Source organism: Amphimedon queenslandica, unplaced genomic scaffold, assembly GCF_000090795.2.
Source record: "Amphimedon queenslandica unplaced genomic scaffold, v1.1 AMPQUscaffold_13518, whole genome shotgun sequence".
Taxonomy (NCBI): Eukaryota; Metazoa; Porifera; class Demospongiae; order Haplosclerida; family Niphatidae; genus Amphimedon; species Amphimedon queenslandica.
The window spans coordinates 112,515-123,489 of NW_003546246.1; the positions used below are offsets into that span (position 1 = coordinate 112,515).

The 10,975-nt window shown below is 34.3% G+C and overlaps 1 protein-coding gene and 2 long non-coding RNA genes across 6 annotated transcripts in view; 2 read left to right on the forward strand and 1 right to left on the reverse strand.

Annotated features, from left to right (window-relative positions):
* The first annotated feature begins 5,374 nt into the window (after nucleotides 1-5,374).
* On the forward strand, nucleotides 5,375-5,661 carry LOC109583285 (uncharacterized). Its single transcript, XR_002185449.1, has 3 exons — nucleotides 5,375-5,403; nucleotides 5,460-5,567; nucleotides 5,622-5,661. It is a non-coding gene; the product is annotated as an uncharacterized LOC109583285 (long non-coding RNA).
* A 53-nt stretch (nucleotides 5,662-5,714) lies between these two features.
* Nucleotides 5,715-7,824, forward strand: LOC109583344 (uncharacterized). The gene is made up of 10 exons (XM_019998651.1): nucleotides 5,715-5,747; nucleotides 5,834-6,328; nucleotides 6,380-6,472; nucleotides 6,521-6,574; nucleotides 6,634-6,699; nucleotides 6,745-6,848; nucleotides 6,894-7,045; nucleotides 7,102-7,279; nucleotides 7,326-7,391; nucleotides 7,448-7,824. Exons 1-8 carry the CDS (start codon nucleotides 5,744-5,746, stop codon nucleotides 7,115-7,117), a joined length of 984 nt encoding a protein of 327 aa, XP_019854210.1. The 5' UTR covers nucleotides 5,715-5,743; the 3' UTR covers nucleotides 7,118-7,279; nucleotides 7,326-7,391; nucleotides 7,448-7,824.
* A 63-nt stretch (nucleotides 7,825-7,887) lies between these two features.
* LOC109583350 (uncharacterized) overlaps nucleotides 7,888-10,975 on the reverse strand; it is a 4,749-nt gene continuing 1,661 nt past the window's right edge. For 2 of the 4 annotated variants that reach the window (XR_002185485.1, XR_002185484.1), the window contains exons 4-5: nucleotides 8,045-8,107; nucleotides 7,888-7,975 (exon numbers count right to left, since the gene is read on the reverse strand). This is a non-coding gene — a long non-coding RNA (uncharacterized LOC109583350). Of the gene's footprint in view, nucleotides 7,976-8,044; nucleotides 8,108-8,813; nucleotides 8,846-8,893; nucleotides 8,972-9,033; nucleotides 9,102-10,975 lie in introns of those variants that run through there. The other 2 variants (XR_002185482.1, XR_002185483.1) reach the window with 2 other exon arrangements.

Here is a 10,975-nt window from a genome sequence, read left to right on the forward strand (position 1 = left end):
TTTTGCAAAAAATATGGACTTGGGTATTTTTCAAAATTTGGCCAATTTTTAAAATGCTCATACACGTAACTCAAAAAATTTAAGCCGGAATCATTTCAAACTTTCTACGCAGCATAAGGACATCAATATGTATCAGAAAATGTAATAAACACTGGGGATGATTTCAGAGCCATTTTTTGCAAAAAACCATGGGCTTATAGCCTTGGGTATTTTTCAAAATTTGGCCAATTTTTTAAAATGCTCATAATTAAAAAAATTTAAGTTGGAATCAGTTCAAACTTTCTAAGCAGCATAAGGACATCAATATGCATCAGAAAATGTAATAAAAACTGGGGATGATTTCGGAGCCATTTTTTGCAAAAAACCATGGAATATAGCCTTGGGTATTTTTCAAAATTTGGCCAATTTTTAAAAATGCACATAATTCAAAAAATGTAAGCTGGAATCATTTCAATTTTTCTACGCAGCATAAGGACATCAATATGTATCAGAAAATGTAATAAAAACTGGGGATGATTTCGGAGCCATTTTTTGCAAAAAAACCATGGGCTATAGCCTTGGTTTTTTTTCAAAATTTGGCCAATTTTTTTTAAATGCTCATAACTCAAAAAATTTAAGTCGGAATCAGTTTAAACTTTCTACTATACAAAAATACATGTAGCATGAAAGACATCATGATGTACATTATACATCAAAAATGATCAAACGACATCTACATATACAATTCACAGTATATTATACCTGGATCTCCCACTAGTAGTAAGTGACAGTCACCTCTAACACGAGTGCCAGACTCATCAACATACTACAATAAATGAATTTATACATTACTTCACAATTTACAATGGCTATGGTATAAATGCTAGATTATAATAAAGACTTCATAAAATACAGGCAGTGATAGTACTTACATGTACATTGTAAATCGGTGTGGTCTTATGTTGCATATAGTTTGGGTGGGGCAGGTAAATTTGCAAGAATGGCATCTAAAAGTGAGGGCCACAATAGTACTCTTCTCTTTGTATCTTTTTCATTCATTCTTTGTTTCTCTTACTCTCTCACTTACTTTACTCCTCTGTATCCTGTCCTTATTCTAACTCATCACTATATTACTGTTACTCTGTTACTGGTACCTCTTGTTCTCTATATAGACTATCAACCAGTGAAGAGATGGGGACACTCCACAGTAAAGGTAGGAGACTGGGACGGGTCTGGAGTAGAGTATATGATGTGATGGAGGTGTATCACTTACCAACTGGTGCTTGGGACCAGAAACCTACTACTGGTACCCCACCACCAGGTGCCAGGGGCTATTCATCAGTCACTATACGAAAAGACATATATTATTTCGGTGGACGTGGTGGTGGTGGTGGTGGTTATCAAAACAACTTGCATTCCTTCAATGTGGATTCATTCAAGTGGAGAGAACTATCTCCTTCTAGTTCTGATCATGGTCTAATGAAGAAGGGCTGCTCTGGAATAGTATCAGCTCATTTTGATGGTGAAGACTATCTTGTAATAATAGGAGGAGAGATATCATCATCCATCAATACTCCAAAGCAACCTGATGCTCAGTATTTAGCTGATGGTGGATGTAATGAGATACATTATTACAGGGTTTCATCAGGTCAGTAATTCTCATCATTAATACACAATAGTTGATCAGTATTTCAAACTGAATACATAGAACAGATTATTAATAATTAAGTGTGTTTGTTAGTGTGACATGTGTTTGTGTGATGGTGACGTGTGTCTACATGTATATGTGACGTGTGTGTGTGTGTGTACTAATACATACATTATGATGTGTCTGTGTATGATAGTGCATATAATGTATGTGAGAATTTATGAATGTATGACGTGTGTATGTGACGTTTATCTATAATGTGCATGTTATGTGTTTTTTTGGGAGATATACAAATATCTGAACCCAGCTAACCATAGCCGTAGCCTAGCGCTGGCGTGTACCTTGATTGGAATGATTGGCCAATGCCCGTGATTCCCTCCCATTGACCTTTGTTATAAGGTCGCCATCAGATGGTCTTTCGCTCCAGTTTTGTTTATGTGGTTTGGTTAAATTTGCTATTAGTTAGTTTTTGTTACCATTATTGTTGCTTGATCATGCGTGTTAGTCATTATAGTAAGAGGTGTGGTTTTTCTCACTTGACCCTCCGAAGGGACCGGCAGTCTGGCCTTAAGAACCAGATGTGGCAGGTTAAAACATTTTTTGGGCGCCCAATTCTCCCTGCTCTACCAAATCCACTTCAGTCAGGTCAGGCAAGTTTTAAGTAATCTTTACAGTCTTAAACTAGAGTTGCTTTAATAGACTGATACCGAGTTTTTGTAGTACATGTACATGCATGTGTAAAACTGGTGTAGGCTCTGTGGTTTTGTGGATATAGCCTTTGTTTGTAGATGGCAACTCACCTACATGTACATCTAGTTCCTCTGGGAGTGTAGTATGGGCCTGGGTAGCTAGTACAGGAGACCAATGTGGGCTTGGGTAGCCATTATTAGGGGCCATGTGGTGCTTGTGCTTGATGCAATTAATTGATTGCATTTAATTATTCAATATTGTATACATGTAATAAGTGTGTGTGTGTGTGTGTGTATCATGTGATAGTGATGTGTGTCTATGCATGATGTGTATGTATAAATAATAATGTACTCACATAATACACATACATATGTATGATGAATGTGTATAATGTATGTGTGTGTATGTGGTAAGTAAGTGTACATGAATGTTTGTACATTATTATTAGATCAATGGATATCTCCTGTTGTTACTGGAGACAGACCACCTCCTATTAGTCACTTTACTCTAACACCAGTTACTAATAACACTGCGGTAATGTTCGGAGGCTCTACTGATAATGAAATCTGTTATAATAAACTGTATATGATAAGTTTTACTAAGACATCAGTGGTGAGTTGATACTGTAGGATGGTTTTGATTTTGACTGCATTGAATATGCAATGTAGCACTATCACAATCTTTTTGAAGCACAATCTAAACCCAGTCTGTAGTATTATTACTTAATTATTGATAAATCATTTATTACATTGATTTTATAATTCTCTCAGAATATATTAGAAGTACCTAATCCTGAAGGATCAGTACAATGGCCTAAGGGAAGATGGGGTCATTCCAGTGTACTGATTACCACTAGTTCAGGACCACACTTACTAGTGGTGGGTGGATTTCCTGCCTATGATGGCTGGTTACTGGACATTAACAAAAGAAAATGGAAAGAACTGGTAAGTATTATATTATGATGCTTGATAATGAAACATAAAGTGATTAACTAAATTTGTAACTCATGAGGTTTGTAATGTACATGTACATATTATGCTACTCAGTTAAAACTACTGATGAATAATGCTAGTATTCAGTATGTATGTGTGTGTGTCTGTTTTTGTGTGAATTTGTGTTTGTGTCTTTTTGTGTTTTGTGTTTGTTTCTTTACAGTGTCAGTGTCTTTCTTTACAGATATAGTGTCAATGCTGGAATTAAAATAAATTGTATTTTATATACATTGTGTACATTGTGTATGTACATACATGTATTTGTGTGTATGTACATACATGTATTTGTGTGTATGTGTGCATATGTTTTAATATGTGTATGTGTGTACTATTACGCACATCATGTATACATGTAACATGTACATGTGTGTGTATGTGTGTGAGCAATTATGCATGCTTTACATGTACCTTTATATGTGTATGCATGTATAGATGTACATGTATGTGTGTTAGTGTGTCATTAGTATGTGTACGTGTATGTGTGTACATGCAGACACTTAGTAAGTTCTTAATTGAGGACTCACATGATATAATAACACACTCAGTTGTGTATACTTGTCTATTAATATATTGTGTACTATTAATTTTATTATGTCATCTTTGTGTGACATAAAACACACTGTGCAGACTATAAAACTATCAGTTAGTTATTATGTTTATTAACCAGGCATCGAATCAGTTAATATGTCATACACAAATTAATTGTTATCATTTTAATTTTATAGATTAATCTACCAGACAATGTCACTATAAGATACTGGCATTCTCTCTCAGTGTGGAGTGTGACCCCAACTACTAACTGGATAATTGAGTTTGGAGGAGGAGCAGGAAGCAGTACTGATACAGCAGTTATTGAACTCAGTAAGTACATGTAGACAGTAGTAGAGACAATGTGTATTGAATATGTAATGATAATTAGTAATGATAATATTACAATAAAGTAAGTAATTCTTATGATGAATATTTAATGAGAGCATTTGACGTATACCTATGATACTAATTATTACCAATTCATTCCTGCTATGTACAATAGTGAAATATAACGATTACAGATACAGAAACACTGACATTAATAGGAGCTAGAGTGAATGAAATATTATTATCAGTGTATTTTTATACAATAATATGTTCATTTGGTTAACTTTGTAAACTGACAGAGGTCACACATACAATGATTAAACATGAATCCATCAATAATAAGGTTACCATAGTAACTAACTGTAATTAATTTGTGTATTTCTTATTCTCTACTATTTTGCTACTGTAAAGGATATACTAGTGATAATGATTGGTCTACTAGTGTAATACCTCTGGACCAGTATCAAGATCAACTAAGAAGAAGGATACTGAGTGATTGGGAGAATTTAGGATTAAGCAAAGAGGTTCAATTGCTCATAGGTCACCTACAACAAAGAGAGAGAGAATTTTATGAGGAACAGTTTCAAAGAGAAATAAAAGAGAAGGAGCAGATACAGCAAGATCGAGACAAAGAGCAGCAACAGCTTCTTCAAGAAAAGGCAACACTTAGTCAGCAACTTGACAATGCTACCACTCTCCTTGAGCAAGCAGAAAAGGATAAATCGACTATTGAATTAGGTACTATTGTGTTGTACTGTTGTTTATGTGTACATTGTTTACATTATAATACTAGTGGATTAGAGAATGTTGAGTATGGAAATAGTATCCTGTACTCAATATAGGTCAAATTGTCCATGCATTAGAAATAATGAGATTGATGTAGAGTGAGCTCTGCTTACCATATATGGATCATTAGCAATAATCATAGTACATGTATTTATGGGCTACTGTACATGCAGTGAAAATTAGTTTAAGCAACTAATATCATTTTATTTTGTATTTTTGTATTTTTATTGATAATAGAATATAATGAGAAACTTAAAGCTAAAGTTGCTGAAATATTGGAAGAGAAGACACAAGTAGAGGAGAAGAAACAGATTATTACTGGTTAGTGTATCATCAGTACATAATATTAGATGAGAGAGTATTCTATTAATGTAGAAGATTATGAGAAACTGAAACTCAAAGTAGCTGATATGGAGGAACAATATCTCAAGGAGAAACAGATCATTATTGGTTAGTTAACTATACACACAGCATGTATTAGATGAGAAAATATGTTTATTTTGTAGATGATGTTGAAAATCTGAAAACTGACGTTTCTAAGAAAGACAAAGTTATAGCTAAACTGACATCACAAATAGCGGCTCAATCACAGAATGAAAAACAGATCATTACTGGTTAGTGTATCATCATCAATCAAAAACAATTATTAATATTCTATTAATTTATAGACCTTAAAGAAAAGGAGTTGTACATAGCCAAACTAGTGAAGGAAAGACAAGAGAGGGTCCTCAAGCAACCTATCAAAGAGACTAGTTCCATTGGACTACAATTTAATTGCCTGATCCCTTCAATGGGTAAATTATTCATGTACATGTGTACATGTGAATGATTGTGTGTGTACTATACTGGTATTAGATAAGATGTGTTTGTATTGTTTCAGATTCACTAGACTCTAGTGTCATTATAGCTGGACAGAAGCTTTTTATCCTACAAGGAGACAGGTCTCACTCACTCCAGTGGAAGAAATATGGATTCAGATTAGAGTGTCCTCAAGGAGCAGTGTCCAAGGATACTGAAGTAGCTGTTACTGCACTAGCTGGTGGTAATTTCAAGGTACCCAAAGGTACTGTGCTAGTGAGTGCAGTATATGCAATATCAGTATCTAAGGGACTATTAAAACCACTGGTAATAGAGCTACAACATTGTGTGGATCTAAGGAACACTAGTCAGACTGGTTGCCTCAAGTTTGTGAGAGCTCCACTGAAGTCTCCTTACCAGTTCAGTATAGTTGAAGGAGGATCTTTTAGAGTTGGGGAAAGATACGGATCAATAAAGCGTGAACAGTTCAGTTGTATGGGTATTGTAGCTGAGTTGAGTAATGGAGACACACCTAGTGACAGTGAGAGTGAGGAAGGTTATGAGACACCACCTGAAGGTACATGTATGATGGAAATAGTGTTTTATTATGAATAATGTACAATAATAGGATCAACTGATGACACACATAATGATAGTGGTAATGGAGCAGGAGAGACTAGTGAGAGAACTACCTCATCAATAAATACTGGACTATCTCAAGGTATGTGTGACTGTAATTGTGTTGTATAAAGTTTCATTTTCATAATAGAATCAGTAACTGATGACTGTAATCAAAAAGTACAAGAAGTTGAGTCTACTTCTGGTATGTATGCATTGTTATAATTTATTAAGTACATTCATAATGAGGTTTTGTTAAATTAGGTGCATGTAATGTTAGCAATGAATCAACTGAAGATGAACTGAAACAAAAACCAAATGAAGACAAAGGTATGTGTCACAGTTATTATGTTTTAATTTATAATTCTTATACAGGAGTCACTCTACTGTACACTGGAATGATGTATCATGAAAAGAAAGAAGTTAATCAATGGATGACTACATTTTCTGTTGTTAGAGATTTAGAAGTCCTTCAGCAAGTATGTAATCTATTATTAGGAAAATGACATCGATTGGATTTTTAGTATTTAGTTAATGAACATCCTGAAGCTGAAAAGATGGTCCAATTGTTCCATTCAAGTACAATCAACATGATGGTATCCTTCAGTTGTATCTACAAGATACTCGATCACTTGAATCAGGATGGGCTGTATATCCTGACCAATCCCCAATGCAAGTATGTACAGTGTACATGTGTGTAATACACAATATGACTGTTACCTATTATTATAGATACATCAATATGTAGTGGACAAGTTTATAGACAATCCTATGTGTTCCAGTATCCATATATCAGTGTATGCTAAACCTGGTATTGCTAAGGATCCACTTCACTGTCCCATTGAATTAACTGGAATAGATCCTTCAATAATAATTTACATTAACCGAACACCTCCTCTTTCATCAATGAGTTAGTTTATGATCTGTAACTATTATTTATTTATTTATTTCTGTAGTAGACATTACTAGCTCAAGCTCCTCTACTGCTAGTATCAGTCAAACCAGGAGAGAGACTGAAGAAGGTATGGTTGATATTAACATAATAACACACTAATCAATGAATTTATATCATTAATAGGTACATTTAGATCTGATATTGCTTGTAGAGTAACAACAGAATGTACTTCATTAATAAAGAATTGCGGAATTGATATTCACTTCTTGGTTGACAAGTTGTTGGAACACAATGTTATCAATGCAAGAGAGAAGAGAGGAATAACTGATGGCTACACTAAACAAACTGCTGGTGAAAGAATGGATGAATTGCTCCACATCATTTCAAGCTCTATTAGTATGGAAGCAGAAGTATTTGGTATATTCTTAGATATACTCAGAGAGGAAGGTACCAGAAGAACTATTAAACTAGCTGATAAACTATTAGAAAAATATAATAATATATAGATAATGTTTATTGTTGTTGTTGTTGTTGTTTTGTTTGTAGTTGATTTTATCAAAGCAATTGCTGTTAAAAGTTACAAAATAAAATAAAGAAAAACGTAAAATATACTTAAATATCTCTTCATTGATGTACATGTATATGTACAGTTGTCATAGCAACAGTCATTTCCTCAGCAACGCTACTGATCTAGTTGTTAGAGTAATTCTTCTATAGAAAGTAGAAGGAGGAAGAAGAGAGAAGGAATGGAATGACATTATGAGAAGTAACATGACTTACCCTCTTTGATGAAAAGGAGCATACATTGGGTACCCCATAAGAACAGTAACAGTATACCATAACCTAATGATAACAATAAACAATGTATCATGTAATAAGTAAAAGAAAATGCACGTAGGCATGTACATGTACAGTACATGGATACACATAGCCTTTGCTTTTTTCAAATTTGGCTCAGTTCTTTAAATTCTCAAATTTTTATAACTCAAAATTATCAGCTCAAATTTTCTACACATCATAAGGACATCAATATGTATCAGAAAATGTAATAAAAATTCGAGGTTATTTTAGAGCCATTTTTCAGAAAAACCATGGACTACAGCCTTGGGTATTTTTCAAAAATTGACTTCTAAAAATGCTCATGAATCCAAAACTATTTGTTGGAACCACCTCAAATTTTCTACACAGCATGAGGATATCAATATGTATCAGAACATGTAATAAAAATTGGGGGTGATTTTGAAGCCATTTTTTGGAGAAGCATATGCTCATAACTCAAAAATTATTTATCGAAAACAGTTCAAACTTTCTGCATAGCACAAGGACATCAATATGTATAAGAAAACGTAATAAAAATTGGAGGTGATTTTGGATCCATTTTTTGTAAAACTATGGGCTATACCTTGGGTATTTTTTGAAAAATGGCTGTTTTTCAAATGCTCATAACTCGAAAATCAGTTGTCAGACACAGCTCAAACTTTCTACATAGCATAATGACATAAAATGAAATTTATAATTAAAAACCACACCCACTCTAAAATACACCCACCTGCACAGGCACTTTATCAGTTGCACCAACTCCTATAATAACCAAAACTAGTAAAACTCACTAAAACTCAGTATACTCACAGTAGCAGTGATGTTACCCTGCATGAGCATGAGCTAACGCTTTAAGGAAAAACCCTTCAGGAAGGTTCCTAACAAAAACTTACCAATGATAGTCACATGACATGTGGTCACATGATGAGGTCACATGATGTACCACTTACATTATAATGGGTAAGGTTTAGTTTGGATAATATTTCAATCCAATCAGTAATAATAATGTGATCCTTTTCAAGTAAAAAAATTATCTTAGAAACCTAAAAAAATAATTTATAGGTTACAAATTATTAGCAAACTATAATTTACATGTACATGTAAATACACTTACCGTATTTAATTGATTTGAGTAACAATTAGAATAGGATTGATTGAACTATTCCAATAAATAAATAAACAAGCAAATAAATAAATATACTTTTGCTGTATTACAATGTCCTTCAGGAGCTTCAAAACTTGACATAAACTTGATCAACATTTGAATTCAATCCTATTACAATTAATTCAATAAAATACATGTACATGTACTTACTGGCAGTTTGTAGTTAAACCATACATACATAATGATAGGCCTATGATACATAACAAATGAGACACAAATTGACGCTACACATGTAAATGTACAAAAAATAATAAATAAATAAATATACTAGCTGTGAATGATGGACAAACGAACCTTTAGGAAGATCAAAAATATCATCCTTCTTGTACCAGGTTTTATAATGAGGAGTATCCTTAATGATTACTGGATACTATAAAAGAGAGAGAAGGGGAGGAACAGGAAGAGGATTAGAAAGACTAAACTTACTTTAGTCCATAGGCGGCGGCAGGATTTGAAGAGCGGTCGGGCAAAAAATGGCGCGCGAAGCGCGCCGCGATTTTGACCACACCCACTTTTTTCGCCTATTTTGGGCGTATACTCAACGCACGCATACAATATGATATAGCATAAAATGCGCCTAAAAGACCCCCTATCTTATCTGTAAAGCTCTATCCAACCTGTAAAGTGCTACTCCTGGTCCTCCTAGAAGGCTTATTGACAAAGGAAAGCAGAAAAGACTGTCTCTTGCTAGCCATGGTAATTATTCATGACTAAAAAATGATGTCATTAATTAAATTTTTATTTCCGGTCAAAATTTTTGGTCGGGCATTGCCCGTCCATGCCCGACCCTGCCGCCGCCTATGCTTTAGTCTGTGGTACATCTTCAGCTAATAGCTCAAACTCAGAAGCTAACATAAACAATACAAATTAATAATTATTTGGAATGTTTTTGTTACTAATAAACTTTATATGGGTGCGACAAGTATAGCTTAGGATTTCGGGACAAAGCAAAAATATTAATAATTATTAAAATACATGTACATACTTTCCCAGCTCCCTTTCCACTTCAAACTAACATCTAACAGAGAAAGACATTAATTCATGTTGTACCTTCTTTGTTGTATTTAGTGTTGACCAATGGGCCAGTATTGTGACACTCAACCTTGAATGTTTTCAAAATCAAACAAATGAAGCAAATGGAGGGAGAGAGACAGTTTAGTAATGATGATATCAACTAAGAGAGAGAGAGAGAGAGAGAGAGAGAAATAAAGAATGATATGCATATTGTAGTACATTATACCAAGAGTCCATTATATTTAGAGAGAGTGTCGAACTACCCTATAGTGCTAGTGATATCACCGTGTAGATGTTTCTTGTTTATCTTTGGCTATTTCCGCGCACTCTATAGGTGGCAAGAATAAAATTAAAACTCTCCAGACTCATTCCCATGCTAGGGCGTGTACTCAGCTACTTTTAATAATAAAATGGCCGCCAGTTCTATTGTAGCCTTGAGACTATCTCGAGTGTAGCAGGCACCAGACACACTTGTCAAGAAAGCCCCCAAGCTACTATAGACACTGATCTCTTGTACTCCTGTCTTTTTATTAACCTAAAAGGGTTTCTAGTTGTAAAGTGTAGCACAGATGATGACCAACAGTGTCAGTCTGGTTCTCACTCATCAGAAGCTCTATGACCACCCTCCCTTTGGACTAACATCTAGAGTTAGAATACTTGTGACGAGAAATGAATATGTTGTGCATGTCTCCAATTATAGCTGTCCTTTCATT